The sequence below is a fragment of the Colletotrichum acutatum genome (assembly GCF_030867785.1).
Source record: "Colletotrichum acutatum strain CBS 112980 chromosome Unknown BDZ83scaffold_33, whole genome shotgun sequence".
Lineage (NCBI taxonomy): Eukaryota > Fungi > Ascomycota > Sordariomycetes > Glomerellales > Glomerellaceae > Colletotrichum > Colletotrichum acutatum.
In genome coordinates, this window is record NW_026849027.1 from 175,809 (window position 1) to 200,137 (window position 24,329).

The window sequence follows — 24,329 nt, forward strand, 5'->3', positions numbered from 1 at the left end:
CTTGCTCAACTTCCAGACATAATCCGGCGCGACCGTTGATACCCCCATAAATCGGGTCCGAAGCCGCCGAAGGAATCCAAAAAGCCGGGTGTCTAGCGGAGAAGAAAGCCGGGGTAAACCGGATCAGAAGGATCGATGTAGAAGTTCATCCGCCCAACCAGATTGGCATGTCCCCGGACGCGAGGGATACAGGCAGGGAAGCCTTCCACAGGACTTGTCTCCTCGGATATAATGTCGGCTTGGAAGCGGGTAGAAACGATGGATTGGTGCATAAGCTTGGAGCGACCTGGTGTTATCCTGCCCTGCGCAAGCAGAACAGCAAGTCTTGCGCAGGTACCCGAACCGCATGGAGAACGATCGATTTGTCCATCAGCAAAGACGGTGACGTTTCTCTGTTTCACCTCATCTCGCTCACTATCGACCTCGCCTTCTTCGTTGTAAAATATCACGCCATAGAGATCGTAGGTGCCATAGTTGGCCTTGTCACCAATGGAAGCCTTGATCTCTCTGCCGAGTCTGATGAAGTCCTGGTGACTGCCAGGCTCGACCAGGACTCCGACCTGAGATGCATCCAGCGTAGCGTAGACGGCACCGGCAAAGGCAAGGTTGACTTTGATTGCTGCATGATGAGACGGGATCTGGACCTCCAGGTCCTCGACAAGTTGGTAGCTCAATACGTTGACAAAGTCGGCATAGACAGGCTTGCCCTGCTTGATACCGATGCTGGCAACCACGCGCCCAGAAGGAACATCGATTACAACATCGACAACTCCGTCAACTTTGGGTGCTTCGACGAGTCCCTTTGTAATAGCCCAGTACCCCAGGGCGATGGTTCCATGCCCGCATGCAGTCGAAAATCCATCTTTGTGCCAAAACATGACACCAAAATGAGCTCCAGAGTCATCAGGTGGCGTGATGAAACCTCCGTACATGTCGGCGTGGCCGCGGGGCTCGTGGCATAATGATTGGCGAAGCTCATCTAACGGGTGGCCCGGAGTTCTGATGACTGCGAAACGACGATCAGCTACGGTTTGCGCCTCGGGTAGGTAGCCTTGTGGCAGCTTGTCCACGATGCGGAAAGGCTCGCCGGCAGTATGCCAATCCTCGGCTTCGACCCAGAAAGGATTCTTCTCGCTAAAAGACATGGTGAATATCAGGGCGGGTGGAGACCTTGGCAAGCAGAAGGTTCTAGCGCTTCTGAAGAGGTGGAGAATACGAGTAAACGTCAGTCTAGGTCCCTCGGTGATCAGCTTAACTTTGGTAGGAGACGTCTGAAATAAGTACCCGACTTTTGCTGTCAGTTCCCTCGGATATAGGCGTCCTCAGAATGTCTCCCGGCGGAAGATAACGGCGGCGAAGCACCCCCGCATCGGAGGTCGACCCGGTCCGGTCAAGATGGGGTCCGGAAGGTGGTCCCGAGAATACGAGAAAGACTCAGGATTTTCGTATTGCCAATTAGCCATTGGCAAACTTTTGTGAATGCGGGGGATTCGCAATTGCCTTTGCGAGGCAAGATGCTAAGAACCGGGGCATTTCATCTTTCATGTGATATTGAACCCCAGAAAACTTCTGATTTTTCAGATTCTCCAGGATTGAGTAGTGCTTATTTCAGCTGGGCTGAAAGCTGGCTGTGAATGGCCGTCGCAAAATAGTAGTGGCTCAATCGGCATGAAGGACTGAAATGACCCTAGGTTTTTTCGAATCATTTTCTGAAAAAGTTCTATGAAATACTAATATTCTCAAATTATTTGTGGCTTCTGATCATGAGTTCCCACGTGCATTGCGTTTGTTGGCCGATGAGTTGACTGAGATGCATACTGGCCTCTGAAAAGCTCGGCCAGGACGGTGCCGAATTTGACGCAAGTTTGAGGATGTGAGTCCGGCAGCGGTTTGGCTGTTTTGTTTCGGTGCGAGGCTGTAAGGGTCTAGCTAATAGATTGAATGAGTCAGAAACCGTAAGGACAACTACAAGGTACTCTGGTATCAAAATTACTTGAACATACTTCTTTTGCCCTTCAGCAAGGCTTCTGGCACGACTTCAAAGCCGAGGGCTGGTACCTGATTGAGGCCCATAACGGAGGCGTGTGTAGGTACATAAACTCACAATGACCCACCCTACCCTCATTAAGACTACCAATGCATGAATCTTCAAGCTCTCCACCGATCAAAAGCCACAGATATCGCTCACAATTGGCACTGGAAAGAGTCCTAGGCCCCAAACTTGAAGCCCCAGTGAGATCAGGGTGAGCCTGTGAGGGACGAATCTGGGGTTTTGACCGGGGCCGCGTCTTGGCTTCCTGATGAGGACTAGCGCCGATCGCTCAATCTGCCGGCCTCCCGATCCGCCGGGTCTACCGCTTGATAAGAAAAACACCCCGCCACGCTCGCCTGCCAACTCTCACCTCCTCGGCCTCCACACCTCACCCTGACCCAACTTCACGCAAACATTCAACATCAAAGACACTCGCCAATCAACCAACGATGTTCCATTCGTCATGCCAGACGCGTCCCACGCTTCCAATTCGTGCTGGACCTGTCGGCAGAAGCGGGCCAAGTGTGACAGACTCCTCCCAACTTGTCTCCGCTGTACCTCCTTGAAGCTTCGTTGCCAAGGATATGACCGACCGAAGAAGTTGGTGTGGACCAATAGTGTGGCCAGCCGAGGCAAGATGATGGGGAAAGCCACATTCGGTGCAGATCAAGGACCAAATCATGATCTTGTAGCCACAAGAGATTGCCACTCTGGCACCCTCGCAGTAGGACACTCCTGGGACACTTTGCGTGAAGCACTGCCGGCATCACTTGACGTGTCATGGTCTCTCATCGACCCTGACCTGCAAGACTTGTCAATTGATTGCCGGAAGTACATACGCTACTGTAAGCTGTGACCTGGACCGAAGTTATCCCGATGGTGAAGGCGCTGATCATGTTGTGACAGTTGACATGGAAATGTCCAAGGAATGTGTCGTTTATCAGACATCCAGCAATCCTTTCTTGTCTCTTATGCCGCTTATGTCTAGGAGCCATGCCTTATCCCATGCAATGATCGCAATATCGGCTTTCCACTACTCTCATCGGCTAGTCATCAACCAGATGCAAGCCCCCCGTGCGGAAAGCAGGCTTCTCGAGGTTGACAATACTTCACTGTGGCATAAATCAGAGGGACGCGACTGGCAGCTGAGCCAGCCAAACTTCTCACCCTCACTGCGTGTAGCTCTAGCTCATAAGCAAAGAGCCTTGCAGTATCTGAAGGTAGAAATACAAGACGGCGATGTGACAAACAATGATGCCGCAGTGGCAGCCATTGTTCTGTTTATCTGTATGGATGTGGTTGAGTTTGGCAGCCGGGGGTGGGAGCATCACCTGGGAGGTGCTGGCGAAATACTCCAACAGCGCAAAGCCTCCCTTCAGAATCGCAGTCTCGGAAATGATCACTGGGTGGATTATTTTGACACAGCCTACACGACGTAAGTGCACTTCCTGAAAGTTCTCGACTGGACTCACCGCTAACCTTTCACATAGGTTTGGGATCATGGGCGCAACCCTGGCGCCAGCGAAGGACTCTTTTGCTCAGCAACTAGCTTCACTTGATCCGTCTCTCCTAAGAATCTTGCGACAATCTGAAGATCAAACTTGGGTTGGCTGTCCTGCCGAGCTGCTCTACCTAGTTTCCATCATCAACTCTATGCGATCACTCACGGCCTATTCTGAAGCAGACCAGGTGAAGGCCGCAGAGTTGTGCAAAGGTCTCGAGAACTTCTCGCCATCAGCGTGGGCAGAGAACTTCCCGGATCCTGAGCATTACGAGTCGCGTTCACACCTTGCGCATGCTTATAAGGCCGCGGTTGAAGTATATGCCTCTCACATAGTCGGACAGCTGCTTGACCGAGGGCAGAATCTTTCTGATCTGTATCTTGAAGGGGTAACTCGATCCGCCATACTCCACATGCTCTCCATCTCAGCCCAGGACTTCCATGTAAAGAGCCTGGTGTGGCCGGCCTTTGTCATTGGGGCAGAGATTCAAGCGGCCGATCTGAAGATCATGGTTCGGGAAATTTTCAGGAATATCTGGGTATCATCGTGTTGCTACAATGTCAGAAACGCCATTGAGATGCTGGAAAGGATCTGGGCTCGAGACGATGATGAGAAGATGGCAAGGTCCTGGCTCAACTATCTCTGGTCACTGGAAGACAGTTGGTTGTTCCTTTAGCTCAGACCAAACGACATCTGCGAAATTCAAGGCAACAACCCGGAGCCCGAGGACAGGACTGCTAACAAGGATGATACATGTACTTGGTGATAAGCAGCGATGCCAAGATGCCGTGACAGCATGGAACGAAGCTGCAGGACGCTTATACCCGGATGGGACGTGCGGGTCAAGCGCCACTCCTAAAATGTGGATCACCTGCGCCGAACTTACCTCGCTGCAACGGGGTCCGATAAGGAGGAGAGTTCCCGCCTCGGTTTGAGGCCAGCAATAACGGTGCCGCCAACATCCACACATCCACCCATTACCGGACCCCGTTTATAAAACCCTCCTGTTCCCTCCATCATTTGTGCTTGGGATCATCTCGAGTCTCTTCATTCACATCCTCCAACTACATAGCCTATCTCCAGCATGTCAGCACCACATCCCCTCTGCCCCCTCTCAGGTGCGGAGATCAAAGCTGCAGCCCAAGTGATCCAGACTGCTTGGCCAACATCTGTTTCTCTTCGGTTCAAGGTGGTGACTCTCAGTGAACCCGCCAAGGCAGAACTGGCACCTTACCTTGACGCAAAGGACAAGGGACTGTCCGCTACTCAACCTGACCGCAGGGCGTTTCTTGCATATTACGTCCGGGGAACGGTACGATATCTAGGCTTTACTCACCTGAGGTCCGACAGAAACGCTGACAAGAACCGTCATAGGATCTCTTCCATGAAGCGGTAGTCAATCTGACAAGCGGGAAGGTTGAGAGCAACCTCAAGCTCGGTGCCAATGTCCACGGCAACGTCGACTACGATGAGGCTCAGTTAGTCGAGAAGATCGCCCTTGAGGACCCTAAAGTCCTTGCCGAGATCAAGAAACTCGAGCTACCTGAAGGCACAGTTGTCTGCGCTGATCCTTGGATCTACGGTGGGTACCCAAACTAAGTGCTCGTGTTTCTTGCGACTAAGCCTTGCCAGGATCTGATGGTGTCAACGATGATGCCCGTCTGTATCAAGTTTTCCTTTACATGAGAGACCCCAACAACTCATCCGAGCCCGACTCTAATCACTATGCTTTCCCGCTACCAATTCTGCCCGTAGTAGAGTGTAACGAGTATAAGATCATCCGCATTGATATTCTTCCCACTGGTGCGGACAACACCATCAAGCCTCTTAGCCCATACACACCTAAGCCAGGAAACGAGTACATCCCGGAGGCCCAGAACCTCCGGAAAGACCTCAAGCCTCTCCAGGTTGTCCAGCCCGAGGGACCCAGTTTCACCGTCACACCCGTGGGAGAGACTGGCCATGTGCTCGAGTGGCAGAAGTGGAGTTTCTTCATCGGTACGTAAAGGGTACTCCGAGGGGGGAGAGAGGAAGAACAAAATGGTTTGTAATGATGACTAACACAGCATAACTCCAGGCTTCAACCAGCGTGAAGGTATGGTGTTGTACAACGTCAAGTATGATGGCCGTCCGCTGTTCTACAGATTGTCGCTCTCGGAGATGAGTGTACCCTATGGTGACCCGCGTCACCCCTTCCATAAGAAAGCCGCTTTCGATCTCGGTGATGCGGGCGCGGGAGCCACTGCCAACAATCTACAGCTGGGATGCGACTGCTTAGGAAGCATTCAGTACCTCAGTGGTGTGATTTCCGATGACCGCGGTCAGCCGGAGTCTAGAGACAACTGCATCTGCATCCACGAGCAAGATGCAGGCATCGGCTGGAAGCACACCAACTACCGTACAGGACGTGCTGCGCTCGTCCGATCTCGCGAATTGGTGCTTCAGAGCATCATCACGGTCTCCAACTATGAGTACATTTTGATGTTCCTATTTAATCAGGCCGGCGAGGTGACTTACGAAGTCCGGGCCACTGGTATCCTATCAACACAGCCTATCGACCATGAGCTGGACAAGGTCGGCACGTCTTTCGGTACCGTTGTTCACCCTGGTGTCCTCGCAGGACATCATCAACACATCTTCTCCCTGCGCGTCGACCCCATGATCGATGGACACACCAACCAGCTGGTGTACTCGGAAGCGCACAAGATGCCGCGCGACCCCAACTGGAACCCTCACGGCACAGGCTACGAAGTTGTCGACAAGGTCGTGGAAAAGACATCGGGCCTTGACCTTGACTTTGACGTGAACCGCACGTTCAAGATCACCAACCCTAACTCCCTTAACCCTATCAACGGGAAACCAGTGGCCTACAAGATCATGGCACCGCCTTTCCAGAAGCTCATGAGCGATAATGACAGCTTCAACTACAAGCGCGCCGAGTTCGCGGACCACAACATCTATGTCACAACACATCGAGACCGGGAGCTTTACGCTGGCGGTTGGTATACCAATCAGTCTCGTGGAGGCACCGGTGTTAGAGGCTGGTCTGAGCGAAATGAGACATTGAATGCCGAGTCTGACATTGTCGTCTGGGTACAGTTCGGCATTAACCATGTGCCAAGAATCGAAGACTTCCCCGTCATGCCGGTTGAAATTCTCAAGGTGCATCTGAAGCCTGTCAACTTCTTTGATAAGAACCCCGCGTTGGATGTGCCTCCCAGTGAACAGAGCTTCAACAAAAGCACTCTCGTTGAAACTAGCAAGGCGGCAAAGGAGGCTGACGGATGTGGGTGCGACGGCCCTGCTGCAGCATCGAAGCTTTAGCCGCCAGATTATTGTATATACTTTTTGTCCAGGCAGGCAACTGTTCCCCCAGAATACATGTCTACCTCCTATCAGATTACTCTTATCCACGTTCAATAGTTGTGGCAAAGGCAAGGGGCGGAGGATTATTATCAGGCGAATAAGAGTGCTTTCCACCTCCATTTAAGGGGTTTCCCTCAGGGGGCGATATGATAATACTGCATACCAAAGATGATGAACTGACCTCTTTATATCATGATTGGTATGGAGATGCAGGCCCTTTTTTAAACTTTTAAGTCTATCGTGCATGTGGATAGTGGCTACATTCACCGGGTCCCTTGCGAAGGTGCTTCCGAAGTTCCGACTTGCGAGTGGTATCATGGCTTGCGGCTGAAATTCTTCATGCCAAGCCCAAGGAACCGCGGATTTGAACACCGTGACTTGCGGCTGAGATAACGGTATCATACTATGGTACTATGAGAAATGCAGGACTTGGAGTCAGTGGCCCCCTTTGTGGTTGTCTTGATGTCCGGGTTCCGATGCATCCCATCGGCGTCGAGCTGAGCATTGCGTTCTCGACCTTGTCCCTCTCAGATCGGAATGCTTGCTTGTCGCGGGCCGAGACGAGGGACTTCACCACTCGGTTATCAATTCCCGTAGCTTATTGGCAGGCACAAAACAGCGTGGAATGCGGGTGTGGGGTTGTTCATGAGATCACGACACTCCCTCCAGCGTGATAGCGAATCTTCTCGCGCAGGCTTGATAGGGGGTCGAAATCGTGTAACAAACACGTTTTGCATGGAATGTCTCGCAATGGATTCTCCCAAATGTGTGTAACGTTCGACTAACCCCATCAGTGCCGAGATCTCCCTGGCCCCTGACTTAACCGCCCATGTCTCACAACTCAAAAACATGGTGGCGCGGGCGGAACAATTAGTCTCGCGAATGAACTAGACCAAGCTCAACAACTCAGTTGCTCAGGATGTTAGGGCCCATGTATCCGAAAGTAAACATTGCGGCGATGCCGGATTGCTCTTTTCATTCGTTTGTCTTGGGTAAATCCGGCTGTTGATCTACCTAGGCTTGAACACGTCGGGTTGCGACCCTGGCTGCGGGGGGTGCCATCTGGAGACCCCCTTGTCAGTGTCGAAAGCTTGAATGTCGTTGGGCTTGACTGAGACACAACTATATATGATTGAGAATGCTGATGTATCTCGTGGCCTCTCATTGCATTGCTTCAAGTCTCGGGCAGACCACCCACTGGTGAGCGGCGTTCCGATTCGGATGCGATTCCTCTTTCGGCCCTGTTCACCCTCTTCTCCCTTGAAATTCCCATTCCTCAATGCCTCGGATTCTTATCGCCACAGCATGTCCGCTAGGGATCCTGCATCGCAGCCTCAAATCTTGAGTTATAAACTCGTGAAGCATACCTATCCACTGCAGAAAACCGGAAGACACACAGCAACACTACCTCTCGAACAGTTCTTTTCAAACCAGACTGCCTCCTCCTCAACACGACCTCCTTCCCTTGCTTCTCTATACAGCTCGAGATGCTGGACCAAGGCGAGCTCGGCACGGCCATGAAGGTCCTCTCCAAGGAGTCTGCTGATACCGTTCGTGGCTGGTTCTCGGGAGGGCAGGCGGGCGAGTCCTACGAGCCACTTCTTGAAGACGAGGAAGCAGATCTTTCGGCAGATCTGTCTGAACTATCGTACGAAGAAGAAAAACCAGTCGAGTACACCAGAAGAAGTTGGTTTCGATGGCGCCGTTTCCATGCACGACGCATCTTCTGGACCTTGGTGCCATCGTTCGTGGCCCACGCGTACGGCCATGGGGACGAAAATTCAGTAGTCCCTGATTCTCACCCAACGTCGTACCTGAACGGCCTCCGTGGCATCGCGGCAATGGTTGTCATTATCCTCCACTACACTGATGATGTGAGCATTCATTGAACGGGATGTACCATTATGAGAAGATAGCTGACAATCTGGTGTTTAGTTCGTTTTCATCAATCATGGTTGGGGAGAGGATCCGAACAATAAGTACATATTGCAACTCCCATTCATCCGACTTATCCACTGCGGAGTCTTGAGCGTCATGATCTTCTTCGTCCTCAGCGGCTTTGTGCTCACATATAGTCCGTTGAAGAAGGCTCATAGTGGACAAGCTGAAGCCTGCATTGGATCCCTTCCATCAAGCGTTTTCCGCCGCGGGATGCGACTATTTTTCCCGACTGTCCCCCTCCTTTTCATTGTCCTCGTCTTGAAAACATACGGGTTGTACTACAATAGCGGAAGCAGGGATCCCGAGGCACCCCCAGCCACCGGCATCTTGGCGCTTCTCGCCATGGTTTGGCATAATTTCATCATCATCACGACTCAGACCACCACCGCCAGCTTCTTGCCTCAGGCCTGGACACTGTCAGTCGAGTTCAGGGGATCAATTCTCGTCTTCCTGTGCTGCTTGGCCCTGGGACGGGTGTCCCCCCTGGCCCGGCTATCGGTGGTTGCGATCATTTTCGTTTTCTTCTGGACCCTCGGCGCGGATGGAGACATGTGGCAGCCCTGCCTCTTTCTCTGGGGCATGGCTCTCGCTGACATCCGCCATTTGCGGAACAAGCTACCGAGCCTGGAGGGTTCACTTGAGAGAACGGCTTCGTACAGCTGGTGGCTGGTCTTTGTGTTCTCGCTCTGGCTGGGAGGCTACCCCATCAATGGTCACACCTTCAACGCCGTAGGATACGGGTGGCTCGAATACTTCCCCACGTTCGGCCAGGACCCGGCGCGCACTTTCCCGGCTGTCGGTGCCATGATACTGGTAACATCCCTAGAAAACTTGCCCCCTTTGCAGCGCTTGTTGAACGCGCGCTGGGTGTTATACCTGGGCGAGGTCAGCTTCGGCATGTATCTGGTTCACTGGGCTGTTGAGAGGTCTTTCCTCGGCCTGGGTCTCAAGTTCGCGATGCAGAACGCCGGGTATTCTCTTGGCCTGGCTTGGACTTGCAGTTTCACCGTGGTTATTGTGCTCACCTTGTGGTTCGGAGATTTGCACTGGAGATTTATTGACCAGAAGTGCGTTCGCCTTGCACGCTGGTTGACCGATACGTTGGGGGTGTAGTACATGAGCTTTCATTCTGAGACTATCTATAATCATGATTTTGTAGTATTGTCGTGTTGATTTACTATACAGATTGCATGTAGATTGATAGCTTCTATTCCGTCGTTCCAGCGTCTTACACTATACCTCTTGACTCTCATTCTTTGATCTGACCTGTGATGAATGGTATGAAATCCGAGCCAATGGTGGCTTTCTTGGCTTGGAGTCCTATTGTGATCGATATCGAAAACTCCAGGTTGGCGTTCTGATAGTGTTGGTATACACGTAAGCAGGTCAGACCTTTCGGTCGCGACGAAGGTCAATAATCGTGGTAGATCTATTGCGCGTAGTTGAAGGAGGAGGAATCGTGGGCAGAGCCCGCGATCCCTCTGTGGGTGTAAGTAGGTGTGTTGGATTGGCAAGGCAGAAAAAGGGGTCTAGGTAGACGGTTAGGTAGGGGAGGTAGGTAGGCAGTCTGGGCCCGTGCAGACGGACCCTTCGACCTACTTACACCCACTGAGGGATCGCGGGCTCTGCCCACGGTCTTCCCCTTCTACATACGCGCAATAGACCTACCTCGACTATTGACCTCGTCGCGACCGAAAGGTCTGACCTGCCCACGTGTATACCAATACTCACACTCCCTACCAGCAAGGACGCATATGTGTCGATACTCTTCGCCAGAGAGAAATCCGGCAAAGTGGTCCTTGCTTGCTTTATATAAGTCCCTACAGGCACGGAGGTGTGAGAAGTGATCCCACTTGGTCGTCCCGCCACCACAGGCCAACTCCATCTCGGGCTCCAGGGCCCCGGAGCCTAAGGCTGTAACAGCACGACCAGAGTGAGCTGCCTGTGTTACAAAGACCAATCTCTTGAAGTGATCCTTCAGGTGATTGTCGAAGCAGTGGCATGGGGCCTCAAAAACGATCAGTGTGTTCCAAGACAGGACGGAAACCACCATTCACTGACGCGGAATGGCTCGCCCTCTGTGACGGCCAAGGCAGCACAGATAGATGCGAATCGTCCTTGACACCTTGGATACGGCCCACGAAAAAGTCCGAACGAAACAGCATCCATGATGATGCTCTAGCTCCGTAAAATATAAGGGCGGGAGATGGTGTAGCGTCAACTTCGTCGGCGGCAAATGGCATACCCCGTCGCCTGAGTCCCAGGCAACAACGAAGAGCGCTTCACTGAACCTGCATAAGCCTTCAACAGCAGATCGTGGTCTAGACGAAGGCAAGCGTGAACCATCGCAATCGAAACGGTGGTTTTGCGTCCTGACAACAGCGTTAGCTCATAGCACTGCTCTCAAGACGTGTAGACTCACCACGCAACTACCGCTTCTGCCGATGAACTGGTCAAAGGTACGCGAAGGGTACAGAGAGAGGTGGCCGAAGAGAAAACCAGAGCAGCAAGGGCCGACTATCATGAGACTGTGCCGTTCAAACAGTTTTACAATATTGCCCGATTTGCCCGAGATTTCAGTCTATGGTACTACTTCAGGTCAAGGTTCAAGCTGTCTTGCATTGCCGTCTTTAGTAGCTTCGCGTTGGTGTCGCCCTGGCCTCTGGTGATGTTGCCCTTCTTGAGGAACTCCTTTACGAGAGCCTCGCCCCTTTCGGTCTTCGCTAGCTTTTCAATCTCCGACTCGGCCCTGGAGATCTTAACCAGGAGCAGCAGCTCGTATAGCCGCGCCGCCACAGTGCCGGCCTTTGCGTCCTCCTTGACAGCCATGCTGATCAGCTTGGCGAGATCATGAAACGCCTCTGGTAGCGGGTCGCCGCTGTTGTTAGTTAGGGCGGCGCCAGAAGATGGAACGATACGGCAGCCGGATACGGATCAGTCAGGCAAGGCGAAGGATATGATGATGCCCAGGGCATTGGCGGATACCTTTGGCTGGGGTGGCCTGATGTTCTGTCCCCAGACGAAGAGCGGCCATCCTACGACCTCCGCCAAACCCGACGAGATCGTGAATATATAGGTCTGCGTTACAGGAACCAGCTCACACATGAGATCGCACGTTGCTCCTTCGTGTCGAAGTACTGGTGCTGCGCGTTCGCTGATGAATAACAGACGTCAACAACAGGCCCAGTATAGATACATCTGTCCAACAGTCGTCCCATGTCGGTGTAGTGTGAACGGGACGCGATCATGTCGTACTCGACGAAATCGTCCGCGGCACCAGACTATACCGCCTCGAATACTGTGGACAACAGCTTTATACCGGAATATTCAGGGCCTGGGAACACTGCATCATCTGTTAGCTCGATCCTTTGATAAACGAGACGCCATAGCAAGTCATAGAGATAGGTACGCACCGGAATTATGTTGATGCTTCGACGGGTCGAGAGGCAGTGTATATCTCCTCGAACCTGCGTGGATGGAAACACTGGCCATACGAAGCAAGGCGCCAGCCACCGGTGCGATACCACCCGTCTGCTACCTGCAAAAGGGCCCGGGGGATAGTGCCGACCCAGACGTCAGGAAGCATCGAATGCAGCCCCAGAAACCAGAACACATCTGTGGGATGAGAAAGGTCAGAAAGAGCACGAAGGACCTCAAGATACTAGGGGAGCCATACACGAAGGCTTTACTAACCGATGAGGGTAATATGCTTCCGGCACGCCGTTTCGCGTCCCTCCGCTATCCTCGGATCGGCGCCGCCGTCGCCTGCCTCCATCGGCGGTGCTTTCTCGCAAGGGCCCGGAGTCTTCCGTCAACTCCGCAAAAAGGGGCCGAACTGTAAAAGAAATGCTTGCCAGGGCAGCGACGAGAAGTTGCAGATGTCACCTAGGCCAGACCATGACCAAGCAGGCCGGCACCAAGCAGCGAAGCTAACGTGCGAGCCAATTAGCTTTTGCAAGCGGGGGAATATATACTGGAATCCAGATCAAATCGTTATCCGAAGATTCTAAATTCCCAGAAGAGAGGAGAAGATCGCTACTAAGCTCCATATCGCGTCGTGTTTTGATATCCTACAACACGTAGTCGATCGGGATATTCAGTAAAGTTCTGTCCCACGTGGGTATAATATAGACGTGGGCCCAGGGGAATTTGACATAAAGAAGGGGGTAAAGAGAGGTCGACTATAAGGTGACCAGTACGTCGGGAGGGAGGCATTCGGACAGGACGATGTTCCTCCTAACGTACGAGTTGCTGGCTGCCTGAGCGCAGTCGTGAAGCGGGAACATGTTCAGGGCCGAGTCGGGCCTGGGGCTCGGGAGCCACGCAGAATAGTCTAATGAGGATTGAGGATGAGAGTAAGGATAGAAGGTGAAGAAGGAAGAGACCAGTGGAACGAGGGATCGCGGGGGATTCGTTGGTAATAGCTCAGATGATTCCTCTATGGAGAAGAATTAAGACCTGACAGCCTCCACTGTCTGACCTATGTGAAGATGACAGACATCGGTGGGCAGCGTTTCCACCGCCCCCAAAGCGCTGTTGCTTTAGGAGAGCCAGGATCTCCTTGATGATCTTTGAGTTACACATGCCGCGGCCCGGCGTTTGAAGGTTGGCAGTGTGGCGCTCGCAAATTGAAAGGGCTACCAGTAAACGGGACCAAACACAACCTGAATTGTCTGATCCAAGATTGCCCCATGTTCCCACGATGCAGGGCATGGGATCCAGGAGTGGCTGGAATCTCAGACCTCTGCGCAGGAGACACGCAGCTCGCCAAGATGCCATCTCAAGCAAACAAGACTGACTGACTGACTCACGTTGTGTTGTTCCCCATGTCGCATGCCAATTTCCACCACAAGAGATACATCAGAAACAAACGGATACGCACAACTGACGCAAACGCCGAGGCACACCCCGTCCTCTCAGAAAGCTAGTGGACCACGGCTGCTACCCGTCTGAGCAATCATCTCAATCAAGATGCCTGGTTTGACCACGATGGAAAGACGGGAAGGCGGGCGTGAGCAGACGGGACCAAGGATGCCCAAGTGGTGGCCGTCATCCGGTGAAATAAATGGGGCACCATCCTGCCGGCCCCCGACTCCGTCTGCGACACAGTATCCGGAAACTCAGGCTCCAGCTCGACCTCGCCCAGCATCGACTGCCCTTTCTGATATGTGACGACCCTTGGCGACCAAAGCGGTAGGGAACGTCGTAATATAGTCCCGCGGCACAGTCGTCTCTGCCAATCGGATTCGCAGCCGCGGTTGAAATGCCGGAATACGAGATGCCACAGCCCGGTGCCATGGGCCGAGACGTAGCATCCGCGAAAAGAAGAAGGGGCTGTCAAACGGACGCCTTTGAGCCGCATGACGCACATCATGTCTTTGACTACCTGGAACCACTGAGTCTTGTAGTGAAAATTGTGGACCGAGAGTAAGAGGCCTCTGGGCCTTGGGAAATACGTTCCGTTGCTTCTTCCGCTCTCAACGCTTCTATCTATCTATCCCGTCCATTGACAGGAGATGGGCTCAGATTTGGAGCCATGCATAAACTCCAAACGACCAACTGCAAAATGCAAGACATGCTCAAAGGCACGTCTTCTCTCAAAAGAAAGCCAAAAACTCCACCATGTCTACAGTGTCCCAAGCGACATCGTCCACCCAATTACAATTATGGCAAACAGCCAAGCTTCGGTATTTCCTTGCCATCACAAGCTGCCTGGGACACAAGCAACCATCTCGCGCATGGCGGCAGGGCCAAATGACCAAATGGTTTCCATGGCATGTAACCCAACGCCATTGCAGGCTCAAGTTCCACTGAAGCCGCAGGGAAAGACACCCAATGAAATCAGAAACCAGGGGTATCTCCGCCATTCTCCTTCCTTACAACGTGAAAGACCTTCAATTTTTTTTTCTGTTTGTGGCACCGAGGATTCCTCGTCAATTTTTCTACTCAATCTCCGAATCCGGCATTGCCGGGACATCTGGCGATTCGTATTCGTCCCATGCTTTTTGTATCATGTCCCTATGGCATCGTGTTAGCTGCATTGCCTTATTCTCATAAAGATGTGGAATACTCACGCTTCAACCTTGATCAGTTCCACCCCCTTCTTGCGGCAAAAGACCAAGAAACGCCTTTTGGTGCGGTCCCTCTTAAACTCAGCCAAGAGGTCGCCTCTAGGCTTGCCATCAGGCGAAACCACGACGCCGTCTTTGCAAACCACAATGACCTTGGAAGTGTCCGTGGCCCATTTCATCTCCTGGATGTGTTCCAATTCCAAGTGGAAATTTACCGGCTTGGCGTAAATACCCCAGGTCAAGGTGTCGCTTTCCGCAAGTACTTGGTGCTCAAAGATCTGCTCGCCATTGTCTGGGATCCAGTGCCAGTACTGTGTCACACCGGTACTAACGCTGTTCAGTCGGGACTTGATCCGGTTCAATGCCCAGTCATGCTGGCCGATATGATCGCCGCTATAGTCATCAACGTCGGTGAAGCCGTCGTAGTGTAAATCTTCATCTTTGAGCTTTCCAGGAATCCTTGCCGTCCTAAGCTTCTTGGACTGCCTGGCAAGCTCGGGAGTCGGCGGCGTACTTAAAGGTGTCTCGCTTTTTCGAGATTGGAGCTGGCTTGGCGGCAATTGGCTTTGTGGCTGAGGCGGAGGTTGAGGCTGAGGCTGAGCTTGAGGCTGGACAGGTGGATGAACCTGAGGCGGCTGTACCTGGGGCTGCATCTGAGGCTGCACCTGCTGGACTTGAGGCTGAGACTGGAATTGAGGTGTCGGTGTTGGGGCAAGCGGACGCTGGGATGCGAGGGGATACTCTTCGTTGATGAAGAGCTTGCGTTTTTTGTTGTTTGGGGTGCCTCTGGCCGAATTAGGCGAGTCTTTTGGCGCCATCTTCATGCCTGACGGTCTTCCAATGCTCTTTTTCCCGTTGGCGAGTCTCAGAGCCACGTACTTTGAATCGTGATAAAAGTCATGGATTGTCTTGGCCAGGTTGAAGTCCGGTCCGTCCAAGATGATGATTTCCTGCAGGCGTTGACGTAGCCACTCCAAAGGGGTGATGTCAAGGGTCTTGAAGCCTTCCAGAGTTCGCAGAGTGTCGGCTAGACGGAAAATGGTGTCGTAGGAAACAAGTCGGGTCATCATGTACTTCTTCCCCACTAGTTGATAGGGGCAAAAGTCGGCGTCGCTCAAAAACTTTAGAATAGTCTCTCCTCGGTTTACCTGTCTTCCCAGTTGGAACTTCATGCTGGTCTGCCCCTTTTCCAGAGCAGTTTGTAGCTTGTCTCGCCATGACTGCAATGTCGGCTCGATCGTGGGCACGATATCCGGCCAGGCTGGGTCCCAGTACTCGTGTGTCCGATCAATCTTGTTAACGGGTACACCGGCCATGCACTCGGGATGCGTAAAGACTTTTCCGTCGTGCTTCAACAAGAGATTCGCTTTGGTGATTGGAGTCATGTCCTCCTCTGTCTCGTCAGTAGCTGTTGAGCCCTCCGCAAAGCTCTTATCTCGGGAACCAGGTCGGCTCTGGCCGACGGGAGTCGCAGTGCCATTGGTGAAGCTGCCGTTGGCGGCTCGTTCGTTATATACATCTTGGGCGTTGAGTGCCCTGAATCCCCTCGTGGGCGGCGTTTGACTTATTGACGACGGGACGTCGCAACAGTTTGTGCTCTGCCAAACGCAGTTACCACATGCTTGAAATTCAGGCATGTCGAGGCCAATGCATTGCACAAAGGGACCTCTGCCGCTAGCACATTGAGCGCACTGCTGCGATTGTTTCCGAACGAGGCCTGTGGCTTGGATGATGGCGCCTTTCCACTTGTCTTCCGCCTCTCCAAAGGCTTTCATGTCGTCCTGGCTGAATGTGATGCCATCGCGGAGCTGGACAGGTCGTTTTTGAGGTAAGCTAGACAGATATATGACGATTCTGTTGCTCGATACGAGGCGGTTCACCGGTCCAACAGTACGACCCGATGCGTCAATGATCATGGTCAAAGGAGGTTGGTTAGGTCTGACATGACTGGGGATCGTTACGGCGGCGCCATTCCGATGCTCTCCGTTAGTGTTCATGCCATTGAGTCCGGCGCTGGCGACCTTGCTTAGATGTGACGCTTCAATATGCCCCGAATCGCGGCGCGGGGCGGCGCCGGCGAGAGCTGCAGCTGCAATGCTAACACGTTCATCATTCTCTTTCCGGCGTTGCTCGTCGAACCAGACAGCCAACTGCCTTTGGTGATGTTCGCGCTGAATCTTCATATCCTTTCTGGTGTTGTGGAACCTGTCGTTGAGCTCTTCAAGGTGCTTATGTTCTCGTGTGATGGCGCGGTGAACTTCGAGGGCACGTCGCTCGAGCTCATTTTTCTCCAAGTTTAGCTCGGTTAGGCGTGCCATGTAGTACTTGGCATTGTTGAGATACTCTTTGTCGAGGTTTTCATCGTCTTGCTCTTGCAGCTGGCGCATGGACTGCCAGTATTGCTCCTCATCCTGGGTGACAGGCCTCCTGTCATCTCCAGGATCGAAAGGCATGGTGAAGGCGCCCCAATTGGCAGGGTAGTGGTGGTGGTGGTGGTGGTGAGCAGATGAAAATGGCGGGTTTTGAGGGGACGTGTGAGTGAAATGCGTCGATAAACGCAGCAGTGCTGTTCATCCAATGTTGGAGACACGGGGCGCGAGCTCTCGAGATCGGTCGGGCAGAAAATCGAGATTACTTGAGCACGAGGGTGCGACCGTTCCAAACAAGACTGGGGTTTCGCATTGAAGGAGATGGAGAAACTTGAATGGAAATGAAATGCGGCGACAGTCCGACCAGGGGTGCAAAATGTGTGGATAAGCCGAAGATGTCGCGAGCGTCGATCAATCCGCGGCGGCCTTGGGTGTGTTATGCCGGCGCTATGGCCTGTGAGCCTGTGAGGTGAGGTGCTGTCAAGAGTTGTGTGTGTGCCTGTGTGAGATGCGATGCAACAGGAGAGGGGCACTGAAAGTCAGACCGGGGAGGGTAAAGTAAGGTAAGGTAAGTTAGGTAGCTATCCGTAGTGGGAACTGTAATCCACGTAAAGGGTCGGAAGGAAATAGCCGACGGGAGATGAAAACGTAAGGCGACAGTTGGAAGTTGGTTGGAAGTGAATGTGAGGGTGAAGACGGGAGATGAGGCGATAGCGTCAAAGGATACGGATAGGACCTGACTGCAACGGGCAGCGGGATGTGGGTGAGTGAGACGTCAAGCGACGCAGATTTGCAGGACGGTGGCTGCTAGTGTACTGTACGACAGTCCCTAGGTGACCGTATCGAAATGGAAATTCCGAGCAATGAAAAGGTAGCGCGGGTGGACAGGGGACGAGAAACCGACTAATGCACTTAGGTAGCTGAGGTGCCTCGATGTCGTTGAGGATAGGCGGATTATAGGCCGGGTGGAATTTGGCGATAGGCGGATACCTTCAAGCACGCGGTCGGAACACGACAATGGGTGCTGGGCTGGGTCGATGGCTGAGATAGGTGAGCGAGACAGTCTGGGAAGTGATGGGCCGAAATCTCGAGGGCAGAAAAGGTCCGGTGTTGCTGCCCAGTGATGATTTGCTGTGGTAGATGCGGACAGAAAGACGTGATGCGATGCGGGTGCGAATGAGATTGGATGGTTCCTTGAGAGAATGCCTAGGTGAGTAAGATGGTCGACTGCACCGAACTGCACCTCACTGCACCTCAGACGCTGTTGGAAGGCGATTGATTTAGTCGACAGGTAATGAGTATCGCGTGTTCGCACGTGATCTTGCGCAAGAAATTAGACGCTTACTCCCCTGTGCCGACGCAATAGAAGGGATGGGGGAGGGGGGCAAGATAGTCGTGTATGTACAGAGTACGAACAGATAGGGAGTTGGGCCAGGGTGGAGGTGGATGTGTGAGGTACCTTATTGTGCGATGGACGATGGGGCAGACTGCAGACCGGGTCTAAGAGAAGTTGCGAGTTGGCCGGTCGTCGGCTGTTACGAGCTGTCCGATTATCGACAATCCCCTGATGCACTGAGTCGGTTGCGGAAAATGTTTTGTCTGGGGAGGGGGAAGCCAAGCAAACAGGACCCGGGCTTGAATCAGAGATCGAATGCGCGGTGGTCTCCGGAGTAGATTAGAACCTAGAAAGATGTGCCCAGGGGTGGAAGGGGGCCTTGTGTGAGGGAGAAGGAAAAATTCAACAAAGTGAAAGAAAAGGCCCGGATAATGGACAATAGCTGGCACCTTGGTCCATGGACTAGGAAGAGCAGCATCAATTTGCTTGCTTCCCCTGCCTTTCTAGTCTCTGAGGCACCTATTCCTATCATGCATCACACCTAAGTACCTTACGAAGTAGCTAAGTAGGTAGGTAATCAACCACATGGCCAGCGTCACAAAAGGTAATCAATGCCGATGTACGTACGGATAGGTACACTAGAATCCGCACATAGACACATTACCTCAGATGCATACCGAAATAGTAGGCCGGCTCATTCACTATCCGTATGAACGTCAACACTTGCCTCATTGTTGGCCAAAGGGCAGGAACGGACTGCGAGTTGCCCCCACCGGCACACGCACAATATTGAAGAGGAAGCCAATCGACATCTGCTGCGTCCTTCCCTTGTTCTATCTTCGGGTGCAATACCCTGGTAGATGGTATCAATAGTTGAGGTAACCTAAACTGATACGAATACCTTGTCGCTTACCTAGTATGGAGTACTCAAGCACTCAAGGTAGCGCTACAGAGTACGGAGTACCTTAGGTAAGGTAACGTAAGGTGCTGTGTTGGCCCATGCATTGTGCATGTACCTTTTCAAGTATTTTCCCCAGTCCCTCGTGCCTCCCTAGCAAATATTGTTCGACATGGAAATCCAGGCAAGTACCTATTGCGCAATCGACAGGATACTCAAGGTATATATTTACCTACTTTACGCTTAGGTAGATGCAAAGCGCCTTGATCATTCTACGGATAACACAATCTGATTCCCCCAATTGTGTCTCAAGTACTGATTTGAATTGCTCCAAGGAAACATGTCTCACGACACCTAGAATCTAATTACCTAGGTATTCGACCTTATTTTACTTTGTCGCACCCAAACCACGTGATTGGACACAAGTGCGAGGAAACTCAGGAAAGCCCCTTAGCTTCAGGCTAGCGCACGCCGATAACAGATCCTCTATGTACCCGATAAGGCACCTTGACCTGGGTCGCCTGGGCCCCCTCCACTTCTTACCACGTCCCCTCCTCCGATATCAAAACCTCCAAGTTCCAGCTTACCTACATACCTACTCAACCGTTTAACCGCCTTTCTCCTGGACCGATGCCACGAGGTCTGGACTCCCGAGACTGACTGGCAGAGTCATGTGCTGTGATTTGTGACCATCTGTACGAACTATGTCCGGTGTGCCAGTACAGATACCTTTCTCACCTTAACTTACGGAGTACCTTACCTTACCTTAAGGTAGGTACATTATGTAAAACTTCACTCGGCCTCGTTTCCGTGTTCCGGTCTCCGTGCATCTCAGACTGGGACTCCACCTCCACTTCCCACTCCCACCCCTTCCAATCCAAATCCTACCTTGGAGACACGGACGCAGATCGTAAAAAACCTTCTTTTTCGTTAACTTTTTCAATCAAGCTTGTCAACGCTTGTCTGTCCGTGTATCCGTATCTATATTTCCCCCCCAGGCTGCAAGCCCGAGCCTCTCGCGCTGCTCGGGCAGTGGATGTGACTTTATCTTGCGGGCTCGACATTGCTCGCTTGTTGCTCCTTCCCTCATTCAAGGTTTGCCTGGGGGTCTCGCGGACTACACATTTAATTAGCCCACCAACGGCTGGCCATCTGCTATGCTTCACCTTGATTGATCATCGAAGTCTTTTCAAAGCTTGATATAAGTTCATGCCAAATTTGTCCCCCTTTCCTATGACTATAACGTGGATGGCAAGCAAAACTCAATATGGCGTTCGAGTCAAACTGCCACATATACCCTTATTGCAGAGTCGCATAGTGTCTACGCATGCCAAGACATCGCTGCCTCGACTTGCATGCCCGTACGAACTCGGAACGAGCTAGGTAGAACCGTAGAATGACACGTTCACCAGGACAAGACTTCATCCGTGTCATCTTGCGCTTCTACTGGCCTCCCCAGTGTGCGACCACGCGGCTTGCATTCCCTTCGGACCCCTCCCCTTGTGCGTTTCCCCTGGCTGAAGACTCGTAATCTCTTACCGGGCGCACTGAAATTGCTCTATCTTGATTGAATTAAACTATGTACTACTGACACCCATGGGCATCGATACCTATACGTGTTAACGATATTAACCTATTCGCTGTGCTAGTTGCTGGTTGATCCTACAACCGGCAGGCCCCGCCTCGGCCGCCCGCCTCAACCCAAAAACTCAAAATCGGCCGTGTCTCGGGATGCAGCCCGACCTGTAAAGACAGTTTTTACCCCCAAACGCCATTCTGATTCAATGCCCAAGTCGTCGTCATCCCCAAAGTAACACAGATGTCCGAAGAACATTCGCTGCAGATCGGCAAGATCCGGACTCCTGTCATGAAATTTCGCCGTGGAAAACGCCCATTCGATGTCTAGGCGTTGTCATGCACATCCTCGCCGCCAATCTCGCCGCATCAGTACCTTGCGGAGTAACGCGCTGGTGCTGGAGAGGGGGAGTAGGAGTGATCGTATCCACCGGTGTGGTTGTAGGGGTCGTTGTCATAAACAGTCGCTCGACGATCCTCCTCTGGCAACAGCTCCTTGACCTCCCAGTTGTTCATCCTAGTTCCAACTGAGAATTCGAGGTCTTCGCGGGTGATAGAGTCCCAGTACTGCAGTAGCGGATCAGTAAATGCTGTCATTCCAAGACTTTCAACTCTACATACCTTGTACACCATCATGACACCCAGCAGGTTGCAGATGGTGGCGAAGAAAAGGCCGTCGAGGTAGTGGCTAACAGCGGTGCAAATCTGTGTGCTCACGGCGTACAGAATCACTTGGCCAACGACGAAGAAGAAGATGCCAAACGCAATGTCGCCCAGCGGCCAGCGGTCCTGGAGAGTCCTAACGACGAGGAGGATTTGCAGGGCAACGTAGACGAAGAGCTCAATAGCATTAAGCAAGTACAGGACGACGAACAGGCCGACAGTGTTGGTGGGACCCAGGCCAGCCCACGATTTGAAGGTCGCAAGGGAGACGAGGAAGCATATCGCAAAGGCTACCAGAGAGCAGACGCGCAGCAGCCAAACGGAGAGGAAGGTGCCATCTTCGTACAACTGGAAGCCAACAAAGCCGTTGATCAACAGGCAAGTAATCAGAGCTGATGACAAGCCGTTTTGAACTGACACGAAGTACGGGTAGGGGTCGGATCCAGGGGGCACGACACCTGCGTCGACGCAAAGTGAGATGAAACTCAGAAGCATGTAGATGTAGAAGAACATGAGGATTTCCTTGCGGCCTATCGACGTTTCGTCAGTATCTCTATGTCAAAAACGAGGGGTCGTGAAGGCTGACGTACCGACAGCAGTGAACTTGCCACGAATGTGCAAGATCATGACGACGGTCATGAGCAGAGACACAATGTGCATAGCGCTGGCAGCACCCTCAAAGATGATGGTGTTTGCCAGCTCGATATTGCGCGCGTAGCAGTCCGGCTCAATACCAACGCCACTCGTCACCTCCGTAATGGGGCCGATGGATGCGCACAATGGCAGCGGCGCCATGTGGCAGATGTTGGTGAAGTCGCCGAAGCCTGACATGATGGGCTACGGCCGACCTACGGCGATGAGTCTTTCGGAAGGGCAGATGGCGAAATGGCAACGTCGAATGGTTGGAACGGGGTGCGAGGTATGCGGTTGGAAGGTTCCGTCGAGGGTCGGATGAAGTTCTCGACAGGGGTGATGGTGAAAGGATATTCGAGCGATGGACGGAGTCGAGGCCAAGCGACAGATTCGACGTGATATGGATGGCGTTTCGTCAAGAGTGAGCGAGAGGTCCGGCGAAGCCCGGTCGTATCGTCGCGAACGAAGGGGACGATCGTGCGAATGGACGAGGAATGGATGTTTCGATAGACGTCAAGGGAGGTCACTCGGATGGAGGGCAGGCGGGTTTCTCGTGGAGATGAGGCGTCGGGGGTCCGTGACGGGAGATGGCAATAATCAGGAGTCCGAGTTCAAGAGCGATGGGGAGAGGTTTTTTTCTTGGAGGTGGTTCTTGTCGACGACGATGACGATATTACGGAGGCAACGACGACAATCTAACGGTGAAGAGGGAACGGAGCGAGGGTGCGACAACGAATGACTGGGACAAGAACCTGATTCTGATGAACGGGCTGGTGGTTGGGGAGCGAGTGACAGTGGACGGTTGCTGTCCGACGACAAGCTGAAGCTGAACGGGGGGGGACGTTGGAGAAGCGTTGCTGTGGAAAAGGGAGGAAAGGAGCCCACTCTGGACACTCTGAGGCCCTGCAGGTGCAGAACAAGCGCGGCAAGTGCAGGATTCAAAGTGTACAAGTGCCAGGAAGGGGCGGGCAAGCGGGCAAGACGGGTAGCACAGCAAGCAAGGAAGCACCAGCTGGAAGGAGAAGGGTCAAGGGGACCACTGGGAAGGTAGAACGCTCTCTCGTAAGAGGCGCCTTCCCGGTCCAGGAACGGGACGGAGTGGGGCGGATGGCAATCTTTGCAGGTCAAAAGGTGGCTGGTGGCTTTTGAGAGTCCCCAGTTGAATACAACAGAATGCCATTCTTCCCGGCCTCTGACTGGCCATCTCGTGTCCTCCCTTCCCCACCTTGGAAAGTTGAAGTGCGTATTCTCGGCAAATTATCCCAATTTAGCAGCATTGCCCCTGCCCAAGCCATTGAAGCGACGTCCATTCTTCCCCGCTAGCTCGAACACGAGGCCCCGTCGCCCCGTCTGGCAAGAAGTGTGAGCAGGTGAGATCCCCGTTGTTGCCAGTTGCCCAGCCACTATTTAGACCCTTCATGTCGTGTACTGCGTAGAGTGCTTATGTAATTCCTCCCTTTCGTAGTCGCATCTCCTCAATTCAATGCCTCTTCTCTCTGAGACGAGGCGCATTCTGTGCATTCGTCTGGCCTTGATTGCTTCGTATCCATTTCCAAATTCCACCATTGTCAAACAAAGACATTGAGTCGGGTTTGCGACGTGTTGCCCGTCCCTGCGTCAGGAAAGAAAAAATCCTGACATCGGGACAAGACAAACCTTGCAAAGAACAGCAAACTCCCGCTGTCACTCACGCGGGCACGCACTCTCTCCGTCGTCCAGTCAACCGTCGCATGGTTTTCATCCCATCTCGCCCCAAACTCTCTGCCTCTGCGATAATCACCTACAAACCGGTTTATCAAAATGACCAATGACCAAGATGCGGCCTACTAATAGTCATGTCTCTCTCTCTCTCTCTCTCTCTCTCTCTCTCTCTCTGCCTGGCCGCGGCCTTGCCTGTGCCACACAATTGTTGACCTGGCAGCTCCAACTGCGAATCAATGTTG

The 24,329-nt window shown here is 52.7% G+C and overlaps 8 protein-coding genes across 8 annotated transcripts; 4 read left to right on the plus strand and 4 right to left on the minus strand.

Annotated features, from left to right (window-relative positions):
- Window positions 1-92: 92 nt before the first annotated feature.
- On the minus strand, window positions 93-1,145 carry BDZ83DRAFT_718549 (uncharacterized protein; the record flags this gene model as incomplete). Its single annotated transcript, XM_060512089.1, has 1 exon — window positions 93-1,145. The coding sequence occupies one exon, from the start codon at window positions 1,143-1,145 to the stop codon at window positions 93-95; it is 1,053 nt and encodes a 350-aa protein (XP_060366399.1).
- A 1,350-nt stretch (window positions 1,146-2,495) lies between these two features.
- BDZ83DRAFT_574638 (fungal-specific transcription factor domain-containing protein) lies at window positions 2,496-4,210 on the plus strand (the record flags this gene model as incomplete). The annotated part of the gene is given in 3 exon segments (XM_060504728.1): window positions 2,496-2,884; window positions 2,901-3,467; window positions 3,523-4,210. 3 exon segments carry the CDS (start codon window positions 2,496-2,498, stop codon window positions 4,208-4,210), a joined length of 1,644 nt encoding a protein of 547 aa, XP_060366400.1.
- A 204-nt stretch (window positions 4,211-4,414) lies between these two features.
- Window positions 4,415-6,899, plus strand: BDZ83DRAFT_262915 (copper amine oxidase). Its single transcript, XM_060502009.1, has 4 exons — window positions 4,415-4,846; window positions 4,909-5,116; window positions 5,167-5,532; window positions 5,612-6,899. Exons 1-4 carry the CDS (start codon window positions 4,619-4,621, stop codon window positions 6,856-6,858), a joined length of 2,049 nt encoding a protein of 682 aa, XP_060366401.1. The 5' UTR covers window positions 4,415-4,618; the 3' UTR covers window positions 6,859-6,899.
- A 1,488-nt stretch (window positions 6,900-8,387) lies between these two features.
- On the plus strand, window positions 8,388-8,789 carry BDZ83DRAFT_650519 (uncharacterized protein; the record flags this gene model as incomplete). Its single annotated transcript, XM_060510378.1, has 1 exon — window positions 8,388-8,789. The coding sequence occupies one exon, from the start codon at window positions 8,388-8,390 to the stop codon at window positions 8,787-8,789; it is 402 nt and encodes a 133-aa protein (XP_060366402.1).
- Window positions 8,752-10,246, plus strand: BDZ83DRAFT_616362 (acyltransferase 3). The gene has a single exon (XM_060507971.1). It carries the CDS (start codon window positions 8,935-8,937, stop codon window positions 9,952-9,954), a length of 1,020 nt encoding a protein of 339 aa, XP_060366403.1. The 5' UTR covers window positions 8,752-8,934; the 3' UTR covers window positions 9,955-10,246.
- Window positions 10,247-13,713: 3,467 nt separating this feature from the next.
- On the minus strand, window positions 13,714-14,499 carry BDZ83DRAFT_262945 (uncharacterized protein). Its single transcript, XM_060502010.1, has one exon. The coding sequence runs from the start codon at window positions 14,213-14,215 to the stop codon at window positions 13,808-13,810; it is 408 nt and encodes a 135-aa protein (XP_060366404.1). The 5' UTR covers window positions 14,216-14,499; the 3' UTR covers window positions 13,714-13,807.
- A 284-nt stretch (window positions 14,500-14,783) lies between these two features.
- BDZ83DRAFT_750951 (uncharacterized protein) lies at window positions 14,784-17,365 on the minus strand (the record flags this gene model as incomplete). The annotated part of the gene is made up of 2 exons (XM_060513987.1): window positions 14,784-14,859; window positions 14,916-17,365. 2 exons carry the CDS (start codon window positions 17,363-17,365, stop codon window positions 14,784-14,786), a joined length of 2,526 nt encoding a protein of 841 aa, XP_060366405.1.
- A 3,813-nt stretch (window positions 17,366-21,178) lies between these two features.
- BDZ83DRAFT_263016 (chitin synthase export chaperone) lies at window positions 21,179-22,998 on the minus strand. The gene is made up of 3 exons (XM_060502011.1): window positions 22,344-22,998; window positions 21,712-22,283; window positions 21,179-21,657 (listed from the first exon to the last, which is right to left on the minus strand). The coding sequence occupies exons 1-3, from the start codon at window positions 22,582-22,584 to the stop codon at window positions 21,460-21,462; spliced, it is 1,011 nt and encodes a 336-aa protein (XP_060366406.1). The 5' UTR covers window positions 22,585-22,998; the 3' UTR covers window positions 21,179-21,459.
- Between the last annotated feature and the right edge of the window lie 1,331 nt (window positions 22,999-24,329).

What these genes read in the sequence shown, in the direction of transcription:
- BDZ83DRAFT_263016 (XM_060502011.1), bottom strand. Translation starts at nt 22,584, where the DNA reads ATGTCAGGCTTCGGCGACTTCACCAACATCTGCCACATGGCGCCGCTG. An exon ending in TGGCAAGTTCACTGCTGTCG is followed by an intron (nt 22,284 to 22,343) that starts GTACGTCAGCCT and finishes AAACGTCGATAG; the next exon opens with GCCGCAAGGAAATCCTCATG. An exon ending in GTGTCATGATGGTGTACAAG is followed by an intron (nt 21,658 to 21,711) that starts GTATGTAGAGTT and finishes CCGCTACTGCAG; the next exon opens with TACTGGGACTCTATCACCCG.
- BDZ83DRAFT_616362 (XM_060507971.1), top strand. Translation starts at nt 8,935, where the DNA reads ATGATCTTCTTCGTCCTCAGCGGCTTTGTGCTCACATATAGTCCGTTG.
- BDZ83DRAFT_262915 (XM_060502009.1), top strand. Translation starts at nt 4,619, where the DNA reads ATGTCAGCACCACATCCCCTCTGCCCCCTCTCAGGTGCGGAGATCAAA. An exon ending in CATATTACGTCCGGGGAACG is followed by an intron (nt 4,847 to 4,908) that starts GTACGATATCTA and finishes GAACCGTCATAG; the next exon opens with GATCTCTTCCATGAAGCGGT. An exon ending in GAAGTGGAGTTTCTTCATCG is followed by an intron (nt 5,533 to 5,611) that starts GTACGTAAAGGG and finishes GCATAACTCCAG; the next exon opens with GCTTCAACCAGCGTGAAGGT.
- BDZ83DRAFT_262945 (XM_060502010.1), bottom strand. Translation starts at nt 14,215, where the DNA reads ATGATGTGCGTCATGCGGCTCAAAGGCGTCCGTTTGACAGCCCCTTCT.